This window comes from Perissodus microlepis, chromosome 6 (genome assembly GCF_051167445.1).
Source record: "Perissodus microlepis isolate ML-2025 ecotype Zambia chromosome 6, ASM5116744v1, whole genome shotgun sequence".
Classification (NCBI taxonomy): domain Eukaryota; kingdom Metazoa; phylum Chordata; class Actinopteri; order Cichliformes; family Cichlidae; genus Perissodus; species Perissodus microlepis.
The window spans coordinates 33,281,138-33,296,617 of record NC_140466.1 but is presented as its reverse complement, the minus strand read 5'-3'; the positions used below and the strand labels follow the sequence as shown (position 1 = coordinate 33,296,617).

The following is a 15,480-nucleotide window of genomic DNA, read 5'->3' as shown; positions in this document are numbered from 1 at the left end:
CCAGGGCGGAGCTCACCTGTGGGCTTCTGCCCTTGGTCCACGCACCTGGTCGCCATCACGCACCTGTGGCTCGTTACGAGAGTGTTCCAGCTCCTTTATAAGACGGCAGCTCTGTGTTTCTCGTCGCTGGACCGTTGCCGACCCGCATTCCCTGGACCAACCCCTGTGTTTCCTGAGTGATTGAGTGTGCGAGGAGTGGAGTATGTCATCGTGTTTTCTGTGGAGTGTGGAGAGGAGCGTGAGGAGTGGACGGAGTGCGTGTGGACTTTCAGCGTCTTTTCCCTTTGTGTGTGGACCCCCGGAGCCCAGCTTCCCCCTCACCTCTGTAAATAGATCACCTGGTGTGCTGTAATAAAGATTCTTGTGTTTCCCAACTCAGAGCCTGCGCGTGTGTCCGTTCCATCCCGCTGTGACACTTGGAGGATGACTTTTACGCTGAACATTATTACAGCATCAGGAAAAGACTCCTCACGCCGCGTTTCATTCCTTCCATTCAACGTCTCCTGATCATGTATTCACAGCCACCGAGGGCGCTGTACAGCACCGAGCACCTGAAACACGGACAGTTTGTTGATATTGTAATCAAAAATACAGCCCCGGGGGGGAGGGGGGGCATTTTAAAAACGCACCCTCCCTATTGCGCATACCCTAAAAGGTATGGCCTTCCAGATTGCCTCAGTTGTATCGTGAGTGTAATTTCAAATAAAATAAAATAAAACTCAGAAGCGTCTGTGTGTTGTATTCTTCTTCTTCTTCTTCTTCTTCTTCTTCTTCTTATTATTATTATTATTATCATTATTATCATTATTGTGATTATGCTTCATTTTTATGTACTGGGGTATCAATGACCCCCACGCTGCCGCAGCAGCTTCTGTGCGTGGCCCCCAAGTGCTACGTTTTCTTTCCCGATCCCCTGACGAACCCATTAGAATCGCTTTGGGGCACTCTTCGACCCCAAATGATCATTCTGGTTTTTTTTTTCATTTTCATTCACCTGTCTCTACTGAGGGTGGGGTACTTTGGGACCCCCGGGGTCTGGGGCTGCCCCGAAGGGGAGCACAAGGGTTAAACATTGAAAATAGTGACATCAAGGGAAAAACATGCAGTGCAGCACTATCAGATGCCAGTGACGGTTGGGCTCAGGGATGAATCAGGTGAGCTGGATTCATGGCTGAATCAAGACATAGATTACCCTGCTGTGGTCAGTGAGGGAAAAACAGTGGGGAAAAAAAAAACGACGTTTCAAATGTGAAGTTCATATTAATACAGGTTTTGTTTCTAGGCAATTGTGCAGATGCAGGCTCTGGGCGGAGCCAGGAGTTTAACAGATTTAACATAATAACTACACTGATTTCATTTCCTAACACAGGATGACAAGACTGGGGCAACGATACTCGAGAGGAGAATTTCTGATACTTTCTGAGATATGATGTCACTAACCTTTTCTTTTAATTTCTAGCTCCAGGTGAATTGACACATGGGAGTGTGTCAAAAAGGGGGGAGATGAGTTTTAACATCAAACAATGGTTTTATGAATATTCTATGACTTTATTTGTGTGTTTAATAATTTAGGTATGGTAAAACTTAAGCTTGTAATGACCCAAAAGTTCCCAGACTTTTTTAGAGAACCAGTGAGAAGTTTAAAGCATGATTTTCATGTTTAAGCATTAATGATTGAAATAAACTGAATAGCGTTTAGAGGATAAAATGCCTGTGTTCATGAGAAGCTGAGTATCGCACTGGAGAGGAAATCGTAGGACGGAAGGCTGAAAGAAACACATGATTTTTGTAAAAAGGTGGCAAAGGTTAGAAGTAAAAATGGTTAATTTGTTTTTGATTTCTTTTACTAAAATAAGTGGTTATTTTTATTTTCATATACGCATTGCAAATGTGCTCATAATGAGTTGGCACTCAGTCTTTAGAAGGTCATAAGCTTCGTTCGGCATGATGGTCCGGACTGATATATTGCAGGTATTAACTTTGAGTGCAGAGGGCTAAATGCAAACACGCTTACACACACATAGATTATGATTAGAATAAGTCCCTGGGCCAGAGAGTCCTGAACATTCTGAATATTCTAAACCAATTTTGAATGACTAGAGGAACAATGAATAACAACATTAGATTATTAAGGCTAGGCAGAGAGGTGTTTTGGTTTTCTGTCTTACAGAGAAAGGAACAGACACCAGACGAGGTCACGGAGATATGAGGATCCTTCGCAGCAGAGATAGACGTGGAGACTGCCGAGACAGCAACTGGGGCCAAGGGTCATGCAGTTTGGGCTCTAGTTAGTCACCTCAAAAGGATGGATCCCATGAACACAGCAATAACCATGAAGGGGTTGGCAAAAAACCAGGAACACCAGACCAACGAGGTTCGAGAGGCTCTTGGTAAAAAGGGGGACACGGCTGTGACCCCAGAATACACAGATCGTTGTTTGAAAATCGGGGCAGAATAATCCCCTGATCTGTGCAACGACTGAAGGGTGGTCTAACCCCTGAGGTCGAAGAAAGAAGAGCAGAGAATCACCCGACTGGAAGACACTGATAGCTGCAGCAATAAAGTAAAGGTTAAAAGCTCCTTGGACAGAGGTTCTAGTCTGAGTATGTTTGAAAGGTACAAGGTGGCACCAAAATGAGGTTGGGGAAACTGGAGCACCAAGATAAAGCTGTGGGAGAACTGGAGAGCGATGGGAGTGTTATCTGTAACTACTGTTGTTGTAATCATAGTTTTTCTTGCATCTGAACTGCGCAATCACAGAGGTCATCCAATATGGTCCACTCGTTAAACGGGGACACAGGGCCTCAGGACTAAGAAGAAGAAATGGACCTCACAAACCTGGATTCTAGGGTGTAAGTGATCTCTTTTAAAAGAGATCAAAGGGGGACTGTGAGATTATTATATTATCTTATGCCACGTTATGCCCCTGATTAATGATTGTGAAATTATTATGTAGTTTTAGTTTGCATTATTCTCCTGAATTAGAAGAAGGTGATAACTATTACATTTGTTAAACTGATTTGTATTACATTAGGCTGCTGATTTATTGTGAATGAATGATATTGTTTTATGATGCATTATACTGCTGAGGTATAAGAAATACTGTTTTCAGAGAGTCAGGACCTTGCTTTTTCTGATAATAGAGGAGACAGAGCACATTCCACGGGAGCTTCACTCCCGCCGTTGTTAAAGGTAGACGAAATAGGGAGCCAAGGCCATAAGTCAGGCTTGCTTTTGATTAGAGAGTCCCAAACATGATAGCTTGAACCAAGTTTGAAGAATTAAGAGACCAATTGAGGAGATAAGTGTGGGAGGCGTAGTAGGGAAAGGTGTTTGTTTTTGTCTGATGTCTCAGAGGGTGTTGTCTCATTCCCTGGGCCAGAGGACGGCTAGAGAGGGAACGGTGACCCGGGCCCATGATGCCATTGATGGACATGGAAGCAGCTGAGTGGGTCGAGGAGTGACACAAGCAACGTATGGTGACCTCTTGTGGTCAAGAGGTCAAAAGCGGGAGTGTGGAGATCAGGGAAATATTTTACTGCTACTATTCATAACCATCATCATTACCATTACATTAATTATCATTTCATCAAAGCATTTATTCAATAGATTACACATGTTCTTAGTTAAGATTATTACACCTATCACAGAGAGCGTCTGTCTGGTAAAAGGTTAGAAGCATCAATGGGCGGGGTGAGGCTGAGTGCGTTGGAGGTCGAGACACACACACACAAACAGTAGTTAGACTCATATTTAGGTAAGAGTTCAAATAATAGTTTGCAAAAGCTTGTGATTGCAAAATTGTGTCTGCCTAAGGGACAGTTTGTTCCAGGAGATAAGCGAGAGTTAGAAGATTAATAGGAAGCACCTGGCCTCGAGACGGAGAAGATGTCCTTTTAAATGTGTCAAAAGTCGTCAACAGAACATTTGTGGTTTTGAAACTTATGCATGTGTTGTATCTGCTTGACGCATGAGGGGGCGTCATAAAAGTAAACCCTGATGGTATAAAACAACTGCTTGTGTATCATTGGGCGGAGATCGATGCTGTCTGTGGGCAGTGTTCATCTCCCCACGCGCGTGTTCATTAAAATCATTGTTTGACCGAAGCTCTTCTGGACCATTATTGTTTTGTGCTCACCCTCAATATTTGAACTCGTAACAAACAGCAATAACGGCAAAACATGTAATGGACGTGCTGGTCCACTAGACAACATCATGTTGATGTAATGCTTTGGGTCTCTTATGCAAAGTAAAGAGACTGAAATAAGGTGTCCATGAGTATCAGTTTTCAACATTCAGTATTAAGAGACAAAGACTGTACGGGTTGGGCCAGTCGTCAAGTCCTGGAGCAAAGTAAGCCTGCAAATCAATAAGATGCAAATCAGTTTATACCTTTCATATAATGTTTGAATTTGTTTATTCTGAGTTTTCTTGTTCAGTTAGTTTCCACAGTTCATATATCATGTGTAATTTTTCATTAGTTTCAGTGTTTGTTTGTATTTTATTCTATTCTTGATGGTTGTGTTGACAGATTTGTCCAAATTTAAAGCTATAGATGTGAACTTTTGGTTCCTTTATTATTACCTGTATAATTAGTTTCAGTGTTTGTGAAGTGGGGAAGGAGGACCCAAAAGCAGGACTCGTGCGATGGACAGTGCTCTTTATTTACAGTGGAGTAAATAAGACAACACAATAATCCCTTGAGCTGTCTCGACTCCTGTGTCATGTCTTCACCCAAAACTCCGTGCTCTCTGCTCCGTGGCTGCTGTCCACCTGTGCTCCACTCTCCTCCTCCTGGGAAAAAAAACAACAGAGGCAGCCATCAGGACACCATGCCGCCTAATCAACAAAAAACAGTCCCAGTGTAAATAATCTAAAAGACCAACCACGGCTCCAGTGATGGCAACACACAGTTCTAGTGACCAACCCAGTGGGCGGCACTCGAGACAAAGCAGTTCAGGTGGCCTGCATACATTTAGTATCAGGCTTTACAAAAAAAAGTATCAACTATGTTAGGATCCATGTTGATCATGTGTGATGTGTGTTTACATTTGAAGGTGTTTGTGGATTTGTCACCTCTCCTCAAGGTGTGGTTTGTGTTTGATGCTGAAAGAGATAAAGACTGCTGATTGGCTGAAGTAGGGTTCAATAAAAATTGTTTGGTTGTTGGTTTGGGCACCGCTCAGGTCCACATTAAATAAACTGCTGCTCATGTGTGTTTGTAGGTTCTCAGTCATCCAGGTCATGGTTGTCTAAGGAGCCTGGAAATAAAGTGACTTTACTTCTTTAAGGTTCTGGATGATGTTTAACTTCTGATCCAAGAAGCTTCTTCAGTTGATGTGCTTCCTTTGCTCATTTTCCACCTCTGCACAGTTTCATTTGATGACAATGCAGTGCAGTTCTCCCAAACATACAACAGAGGGCGCTATGCACATTCACTGAAGTGCAGAAAAATACAAGTGGAGGAGGAAACAAAGAGCAGCATCAAGAGAGAAAACTGAAGTGTTCAAAGCGAGTTACTTTAGTCTCTTATTGTAATATTAATCGACATCTAAACATCACGTTGATGCTTCATGTTTGAGTTCCGTGTCCTTTTACTGCTCAGTTGGAAAATATTGATGCAATTTAAAAGAAGAGGAGAAGAGTAATTTCTCTGTACTACTTCAAAAGTGATTTGAAAGCACTGCCTCATATGGAAAATTAATCATGATGAAATCCTGAAACAAATAGTGTTTGTGAATATGAAGAGTTTAGTTTTCATTTTGGTCTTAGAAGTATAAAAATGCAGGACTGAAGACAAGATGGAAATGATGTGTTATGAGAAATAAAACACATATGTCGCTATGTACTATAATTTTATTTTGTTTATTTTTTGTTCTTGTAGGTTTTTTTGCTTTAGTGTAAATTTTGAAAGCACTGCTTTTAGTTTGAAAATTGGATTCAGTGTTTAGAGTTCGGACAATACAATGGACGGTTTCAAGAAATGTATTTTATCAACAAAACTTTTTTTGATGGTTACTGTATTTATTTTAATGCCCTCAGTGCAGTGATTGAAAAAAAGTTCATCTGACACCAATGAGCCAACAGCCTCCATGTAAACATTTCCACCCCCAACAATCAACTCAGATTTATGAAGTTTATCATGTTCAGGCCCTGCAGCTGATTGGTGGCATGTCTGATCAGAAAGCCTTTCTGCATCTTCACAGTGTGAGTCTGAGAGTTTCTGAACAACAGGATGAGCTGCTACACACGTGACACCACATTCAAACACACACAAGCTGCAAATCTGACACAATATTTTAGACCAAAGAAAAAGGTTCACAATTTGCAGTTAACATGAAGATATTCTAGAGTAGAAACAACACACAGCACACAAGTTTCATGTAGAGATGATTGTTTATTCTGGATGTTATTTTCATTCAGTTATTTTCCATTATTTTGAGCAATTTTCTGATTTATCCAGTTCATGTCAGAACAAACATTCACAGTAACAGCTGGTCCAGTACAGACACGTTCAAAACCAGAACTGATTACACCATAAATCATGTTGCTGTAAATCACTCCACCACCAGAATCACCCCGAGAGAAGAGAAATGTAGTTTGTGCTCCCCAAAATATCTAAAACATACACAGATGATATACAGTAATATTAGCAGTCAACTAACCCCACGTGCATCTACTTGATGTTCTTCCAGACACAGCCTGTTGTTATATGACACATATGCAGTACACTGAGAGTATCTGGTAGGCTCACAGTCAGCAACACACATGTCTGCACACTGAAGATTAGGTGGTTCATCAGGGACTAGAGAAAAAGGAAAAGAACAAAAGTTATTCATAATCTTTCAAAAGCTAAAATTTTGAGTAGAATGATGTTTCATCTTTTTTTATGTTTCCAAATGATTTTTAAACAAGGAACTTGGCACACAGTATATCTACTCCAAAATTTACAAAAAGAAAAAAACTTGTTCTTCATACAGTATTAAACAAATACATAAATGTAAGTATAAAACAGTCACAGAAACCGAAATCAGATTCTAGCATTAACTGAAATAATCAAACAAAATATGGTCTTACGTGTGTGGCCGGTGGCATTTTAAAACGATATACCTTGCGAAAGTTGTGAAGTGCTGAGGAAAATACTGTGTGTCTGATGGGGTGTTTTTATATAGGTGGACTTGGTTTCAGTTGACCTCTGACATGGAGAGATGAAAAGAGCAGTTTGTAAAGAAAAAAGGTGAAAAACTATGGAGGTTCAGTTAGTCGCTAGGAGGTGTCATTGTTAGATAAAGGAGCAGTTTGTAAAGAAAAAAGGTGGAAACTATGGAACTACAGTTGGGATGTGTGTGCTGGGATGCTCTTGATAAGTATGCAGCTTTTATTGTTTTATGACTTGTTTTGCTGACTGTTGGGGCCCTACCTGTAAGCCCCTCTGTCTAATCATCAAGTCTTACTGTTGCAGTGCGTTTGTGTGGCTACTAGACAATTATAGGTTGCATTAAAGGAACATTGGGGGGTCGATACAGTGCTATTGTGGCTAGTTAAGAATATGTGGTTTTTAGAAGTATCACAAGAAAAGTTTATTTCTAAAAGGATACATGTTGTTTGTGGTACTCTGTTTTAAAAACTACTAGCCTCTGTGTCTTTCAGAGCACAAAAGAAAAGTGAAATGCTCCTAAACTAGTTAAAAAGTGCCTTTATATTACTACTGAGGTTGAGGCAGTAACAAAGTTCTTTAAATCATCAGGCAAGAAAATCCAGAAACCTTGGGTTAGCTGTGGCTATCCGGGTCATCTGAGCCCAAATAGCCTCCTTCTCCTCCTCCTGCTTCCCTGCACAGGAAATAATCCAAAGTCCGTTAAATCCAAAAAAGTCACTGAAATAAATGTCTGCTGGGTAAAACACAGTCAGGTTAAAAGCGAGCCGTTTAATGTGGCTGATAAAAGAGTACAAAAACAAAAGGCAGATGCACACAAGAAAGAACCTAACTAGAACTAAACTGGGAAAACTAAATGCAAAGAACAAAACCTTGAACGTTGCAAAAACATAAACATGGAAAATCCGGGAGACATGGAACAACAGACGACCTAACAAAGAATGAACAGAAACACACAGAATAAATACACACAAGGTTGATTAGGGGGAAGTGGAAACACATGGGGAAACAGCTGACACTACTCTGACATAACGAGACAAAGGAAGCAAAGCTGACTACACTGACATAGGACACAGACCTTCAAAGTAAAACAGGAAACATGAGACGCAGACAAGACAATATAAACTTGATAACATAAGACACGCAGCATGAAACACATAAAGGGCAAAGGGAGACTAAAACACAGGGGTAGAAGACACAAGGGGAATCTAAATAAACAAATGAGCTTAGATAACCTAATGAACTTAAAAATAAACCATAAACATCAAAAATAAACTAAAACTTAAAACGCTGGGTCAAAAGACCCAGGATCGTGACAGTGGGAGGTTGAAGCCTATCCCAGCTGCCACAGGGCAAAAGCAGGACAGGCTGCCAGTTTATCACAGGGCTAACACAATATATGTGATAGAAAATCAACTGAAATGTTTGATATTTATTTATAATAATAAGAGAATAACTACTATTTATAATAATATTATAGTTGTTATTATAAAATGTGCTGTTTCTGAGCACATTTCAGACGCTTTTTGAAATTCTGACTTCTCTGAACTCAGTGTAAGGTGTCTGCTCCCTCACTGCGGCTGTACCTGGAAGTACTTCTGCTTCTTGTCTTCCCCTAATGCAGCTTTAAAGTATTAAGTATGAAGCAACAGTGCTTCTCTTTGCGCCTCTGAAATCTGTGTTCTCTCTACTGATAAACAAAAGAAACAATGTAAAATGTATTAATAAATCAGTAACAAAAATATAGCGTAGAAGGTAAGTAGAGATTTTCATACCATCTTCAAGCCTAATGCTTTTAAGTCCCACACTCAATGCAGCCTGACTCAAAACCTGATTATAAATGGTTCAGCACAGACAGAGAGGCACAAATGTTTAGTATTAACCTAAGTTACTGATCATTTACAGTATTACAGAGTCTATCAGTCTTTGCATGATGTAAACATTCCTGTAAGTTTCTAGCTGACTCTCAGGTGTCACAGGTGTGCCAGCAGGAAAGTGGGTCAATAAACCTGCATCCTGAAGTTTGTCATGCAGGATTAAAGGAGCCAGACTTTGTTCACACAGGTATAATTTTATTTTACACTGACTCTGGGTAAGTATGAGTATCATACGGTTTAAATGAAGCGCTAGAACTATTAGAAATTTATTATAGATCCATTGAAGCTAATCGGGATATTTACTGTGAATCTGTGGATGCGATTAACCATGTTACTGGTAACTTCATTAACTAGTAACTTAGCAACTTAGTCATAACAGGAGTTAATATTTCTGTCTAGACACCATTTAAATAGTAACCGCTTTACCACAATATAAGCTAACCCTTACACCGTAACTTTAAGCTAGCACCATAAAGACTGTAAAACACGTAGTAATATCTACAAATGCAGCTCAAAGCTCTTATATCAGCACTCGCAGTATTACTCAACACAACCACATTAACATTATTGAGTGCAGTGTTGGGGAGTAATACATGTACAGGTGTTACGTATGTAAAATACAAAATATGAGTAACCACTTCGTCACAGTTACCGTTTAAATAGGTGATAATTAGGATACAGTTACTGAAATAAATGGATTACACAGCAGTCATTTTCTGTTTCATATGTTAGGATATCCCATCTCTAATTTTGGTAATTAAACGCATTGCCGGAAACCCAAATAAAACACGTAATAAGAGGCTCGAATGTACTGTTGATGTTGATGGCGTCAGTTACACAATGGACCCGGAGCCAGCACAACAGAGCCAGCAGCAGGGCAGGAATGCATTTCTTACTTGGAAATTCCAACACCACTTCACATTTAAAGAAGAAAAGGATGAAATCTGACCCTGCAACGCAAACTCTGTTTCCTAGCAACCAAGCTGCTCTCAGCATCAAAGACTCCACCTCCAACCTAAAGAAACATCTGGAAGTAAGTTTGTTTTTAAAAACTAACGTTAGCCTATTGAAACTACCGTCAGTATCTAGGATGTACTACTGCTGTGTGATATTTTTATTATTACTGAAGGCTACTCACCACCAAGCTAATATCAAATCTTATCTTAACATCTTATGTTAACTTATGTTAACATAAGTCTTTGCTCCTCTACAGTAAATATTCAGGGAGATTTGGGCTTAACAGCCAATTAGTAGAGAAAAACAAACAAGAATTTGCAGGATGTGATCGCTACATTCATGTAGTTGTAAAAAGCATGACAATATATTAAGTCTGGGAAGGTTCTCAGTCATCAGGTCATCGTAGTCTAAAGAGCTCGGAAAGAAAAGCGTCTGGACTTCTTTAAGTTGCTTGAAGATGTTCTCGGATGAGAGGTGAAACGTTTTCAAGCAGCTTAAAGAAGTCCAGACGCTTTTCTTTCCGAGCTCTTTAGACTTTTAATATATTAAGTAATTGAAAGTATTCAGAATACGTTACTCACAATGAGTAACTTAATGGAATACGTTACAAACTACAGTTTGGGGCATGTATTCTGTCATTTGTAGTGGAATACATTTTAAAGGTAACTTTCCCAACACTGACTGAGTGATTACTGACACTCGCTGACTTTTTATAGTCACTCTATAAATGCTGTCCATTTAAATCATCTCACTTGTAAACACTGCCGTATCCACCGGAGATCAGTGAGAATGGATTCTGGAGTCTTCCCATCCTCCTGTTAGTGATCCTCCATCTGAATGGATGATAACAACCTTCTGAACTGACTAGCAGGTGTAGAAGGCCCTACTAGCCCATATCTATGGGACTGATCACTGCTGATAAACCCACTAAATGGATGGATAAGAGCTCTGGTTACATTTGGAGTTGGGCCACAGCTCTGCACAGTGGCTGCCAAATGGTCGTCTTCTATTGTGAAATTCAGCACAGCAGAGAAGAAATAGCACATTATGACACAGTATGATGGAAAGGCAAATAAGAAAAGTGTGTAAATTGATAGATTCAACTCATGTTTTACTTTACATTTGGACAGCATGACTGCTCTTCCCTTCCATCAAGTACATTTTTCCATTTCTAGAATCCCTAGAAGCTAGAAACACAAAACAAGGCTACGTCCACACGTACACGGGTACTTTTGAAAATGGAGATTTTTCGTTTTTTAAAAAAATCCTGTCCACAAAAACGAAGGAAAACGCTGCTAGGAACATGCCAAAGCAGCAGATGGCGCTATATTCCTATCCGTGTAGAAATGTTGGCCAATCAGAAGTCAGCCTGGGTGGGAAAGAGTAAACAAAGATGGCGCATAGAAGCAGAACTGAGTCCTATGTGTGGAGGGACAGTAACTGTGTAAGCATTTAAACACTGCAGAGAGTAAAATGAACAGTAATGGTATTTTGTGTAAGTCCGCCATTGTAGAAATTCATTTCACCGAAACAATAACCTGGCGCACAGTGTGACGTTAAAAAATGCGCACACCTTTGACGCTGCGTTTTCTCCGTTTTTCTCGTCCACACGTAAACGCAAAAACTGAGTTTTCAAAAATATCCACCCTGGCTGGAGTTTTTAAAAATCTCCGTTTTCAGTTACCGAAAACGCCGTTTACGTGTGGACGAAAGGTGCAAACGCATAGAAAAATCTGCGTTTTCAAAAATACCCGGGTACGTGTGGACGTAGCCCAAGATACTACTGTTATTATTAAATAGTTTCAATTTGTTTCTTAGTTTATTTGTGATTTAAATTTTCACCTTTCATCTTTATGCTTAGTTTGTTCTGGTTACTTTGAATTTTGTAGCTTTGAGCTTATTTCTCAGACTATCTCCTTTTGTAATTTGTAATTAAAAATAGTTCAGTGAGTTTATTTTCCTCCATTGTCCTGCGTTCTGTGTCACGTCTGTGTTTCTGTTCTTGCACACCAAGTTACTTATTGTGTTAGTCTGTTGTCTCTTGTGGTTTTTATTTTGTTTTACGTCGCTTGTCTGTTTTCTTATTTAGGTTCAGCTGTCCTCCCAGGTGTCTCCTGTTTGTCCTGAGCTCCTTGTGTATTTACTCCCTCAGTTTGTCTTAATTGGTTGCTGTGTCCTCCCTCTCTGTATTGTTTCCTTCCTCAATGTTTCCCTGGTTTTGCTAGTATCCAGTTTCCCTCCTGCTGCCCTGCCACTGTGTTTTTGTATTTTTTGCTACTGCATTGAAGCTGATCTTTGAGTTCATCCTTTGTCTCCTGAGTTCTGAATTTGGGTCCATATTTGAAATATATTCGAAAAACTAACTCTGTAGGTGCTCACACGCCACTGCACGCTCATGCATGTGTGGGAAAGAAAGAGAAAGAGAGAAATACTGCTACAAGCTAGTTGTGATAAATGGTAGTTTAAATTGTGTCCAGGTAATGAACCATTAAATCTCCTCTTGCACCATCTGAATCTCTCTGCAATCACATCACATAGTATGCATATTTTAATTTATACAGCCAAATATCACAAATCCGACCTTAAGGTCTTTGCCACCTGGACACATCACCAACTGCTCTGAAGAAGCTTAGAGTGGATTTGGAAATAGACACCTGAGGTGAAAGAATTCAATTGATTAAAGTTGTGCTATTATTAAAAAGGTAACAATATCAAGATATGATCCAGGAGGATGTGAAACAACTTCTTAGGTTATGTACTTATTGATTTTCAGTAATTAACAATGAATATTTTTATTTTACAACCATGCAAACATGACTGATTAACCTGCATGGGGAAAAACTGAATATTGAGTATTAACAACTAAGAGTGCAATAAGTGACCACTAAAAGAGGCCCACACAAAAAGTTTTAAGGCTGTAAGACAGCTGTATGTCACAGAACAATGAACTTCATTTTGAGCTTACTCAGAATCAAATAGCATTTCATATCTTTGTTCACTAAGGCAGGAAAACAGCCTCAAGGTTTTTGTAAATTTTTCAGAATGTCTGAATTTTATTAGTACATTTTTCTAGCCATGTTGCTGGTTACAACCATAATAACTGGCTCCTGGCTGAGACAATATGTTGTTCAGGTGGTAAGCCAACCATCTGTAAGTATATTACTCTTCTCTCAGGTTTCACAGTGTGCACAGAGGTGGATTTGCACAAGAGAATCTTTCACGACCATAGCTGTGAGAAAAATGATCGTCTGTATCACGTAAAAATAACTGCAACTAATGAAACACATGATTCTCTTTGTGGCGGCTCTCTGATCCACAGCGAGTGGGTTCTAACTGCAGCTCACTGCTGGAAAGATCAACCTGGATGGTGAGAAATGACTGTTTCACATATTTTAAAAAAACAGTCCAGAGACAAAAATCATTACTGGTATTTTGTTCTTTTACCATTTCCATTGTTTAGGACTATGTCTGCATATGTAGGAATTCATCCAGGTCCAGGAAGAATGGTGACAATTACTGATCACAAAATCTTTGAGGACCAAACAGGAAAACATGACATCATGCTTCTGAAAATCGACCCACCAGAGAATAAGATTAAGCCTGTTGACTTACCTAAATGTACACGTTGCAAAAAGTGAGTTTTGAGTAACTTTTTAAGTGTAAAGTTTGAATTCTGGAAGTCCTTAATATGTTGACATAATATGTATTTTTCTTGTTTAGTTGGTTGGTTTTTTAAACATCCAGGAAGAGCAAAAAAATGTAGCAACATCTGTAGTCTATGAACAAAATGACATCATGCTTTTGAAGTTACAAACCCCCATTAGTGACTGCAGAGCTTCTTTATTAACAATAATGTAACTAAGACTTGAATATTGAGCAAAGGGTTCTGGTTTTGATTTTAGGTACCTGCTTAGGAGGTACATCCATGATCTATAATAACTGACAATAAAACACGAGCATGAGGAAATGGAAGGAAATGTAATGTTTTAATAAAATGTTTGAATCTGCAAAGTTAGATTAGCTGACTTAGAGTGAACTGGAAATACCCAGCCTGCAGACTCCATTCAGATGATTTATTTTGTGCTCACAAAACATGGATATGTACTATTTTTTTTTTTTTTTATTTGTAGGCTGCGTGTCATTCAGATTGCAGGCTTTGGTGGTTATACAGTCAATGCAACCTACCACAAACGTAAGACCAGTATTGTTTTGATTACTTCACAATTTTCTAGTTTATATAATATTTTAATTTTTCTTGTGTGCCTGTTATAGTTACATTTTCATTTTATTTGAAAACTGTGATGACATAAAGTATTTATTTCTTTTTTTTGTGGATATACTGTCAATTTCCCTCCTTTTTAAATGCTGCTCAGCTTCTTTTAAAGAACACATTTTGTTCCAGAAATGAGGCAAAGCATGTTTCATGTCTGATTTCCTTGCATGAAACACGCAGTAGCTTTTGTTTTTTACATTTTTTTCTCTAGTCCCTGGTACACCGCCTCATCTCCAGTGTGCAAAGATGCATGTTGTTGAGTGTGAGCTTAACCTCCATCCATGTAATTCAGCATTCTTATGGCCAAATGGAAACACGATGTGTTACAAAGAACCTCGAGTGGACACATGTCAGGTGAGTTGCCATGCTGCCAACATTTTATCTGTATCATTATCAGATGTTTTGGAACAAACATAATTTATGTTTTCTCTCTCAGGGTGATTCTGGTGGTGGAGTGATGGCCAAAAACAACAAGATTCATGGTGTGCTTGTTGGTGGTTATGAACATGCCAGTACCGGACCTGCTACTTCTCTGAAGGTCTGCTCTTACATTGGTTGGATAAATCAAGTCATTACACGGAGTAATGGAAAATAATAAAATTAAAATAACATTCAAAATAAACAGTACTCAATGCAAGAAGCTGCTTCGGTGTGAATTGTTTCTACATGTGAACTTTCGATTGTTAAAATATAAATATGTCATGTGTGTTTTCAATGTAGTTTCAGGCGTCAAGTAGATCATTCAGTTGTTCAGAAACTGTGATGTTTGCATTGAGGTTGTTGGGTCATTTTTTCCAGATGATATTAAGTACAATTACTACAGTACAGCATTTAAGTACAAATGTGAGGAATTTGTACTTTATTTTATTTTATTTGGTCTTTCCATCACATTTGTGGCTTCTTCTCCACTGCTTCTAAGTGGAAATTGGCACATTTAACTTCACTACAAATATCTGACATCTTTACTTGTTATTTTACAGATGACAACCTCTGAGGCCGTCGCAGAGCAGCTGTATTTGTACTGACATTAGATTACACACAGGTGCACTCTGTTTAGTCATTAGCACTCATCAGGCAATGTCTATGGGCAACTGACTGCACTCAGACCAAAGGGGGCTGAATAATTACCCACACCCCACTTTGCAGTTATTTATTTGTAAAAAATGTTTGGAATCATGTATGATTTTCGTTCCACTTCTCACGTGTACACCACTTTG

The 15,480-nt window shown here is 39.2% G+C and overlaps 1 protein-coding gene across 1 annotated transcript; it reads left to right on the top strand.

Moving 5' to 3' along the window:
- The first annotated feature begins 12,677 nt into the window (after positions 1 to 12,677).
- On the top strand, positions 12,678 to 14,858 carry LOC146386055 (trypsin-like). Its single transcript, XM_084930049.1, has 4 exons — positions 12,678 to 13,624; positions 14,121 to 14,182; positions 14,475 to 14,617; positions 14,700 to 14,858. The coding sequence occupies exons 1-4, from the start codon at positions 13,365 to 13,367 to the stop codon at positions 14,856 to 14,858; spliced, it is 624 nt and encodes a 207-aa protein (XP_084786175.1). The 5' UTR covers positions 12,678 to 13,364.
- The last annotated feature ends 622 nt before the right edge of the window (positions 14,859 to 15,480 follow it).

What these genes read in the sequence shown, in the direction of transcription:
- LOC146386055 (XM_084930049.1), top strand. Translation starts at nt 13,365, where the DNA reads ATGACTGTTTCACATATTTTAAAAAAACAGTCCAGAGACAAAAATCAT. An exon ending in AAATGTACACGTTGCAAAAA is followed by an intron (nt 13,625 to 14,120) that starts GTGAGTTTTGAG and finishes TTTTATTTGTAG; the next exon opens with GCTGCGTGTCATTCAGATTG. An exon ending in CAATGCAACCTACCACAAAC is followed by an intron (nt 14,183 to 14,474) that starts GTAAGACCAGTA and finishes TTTTTTCTCTAG; the next exon opens with TCCCTGGTACACCGCCTCAT.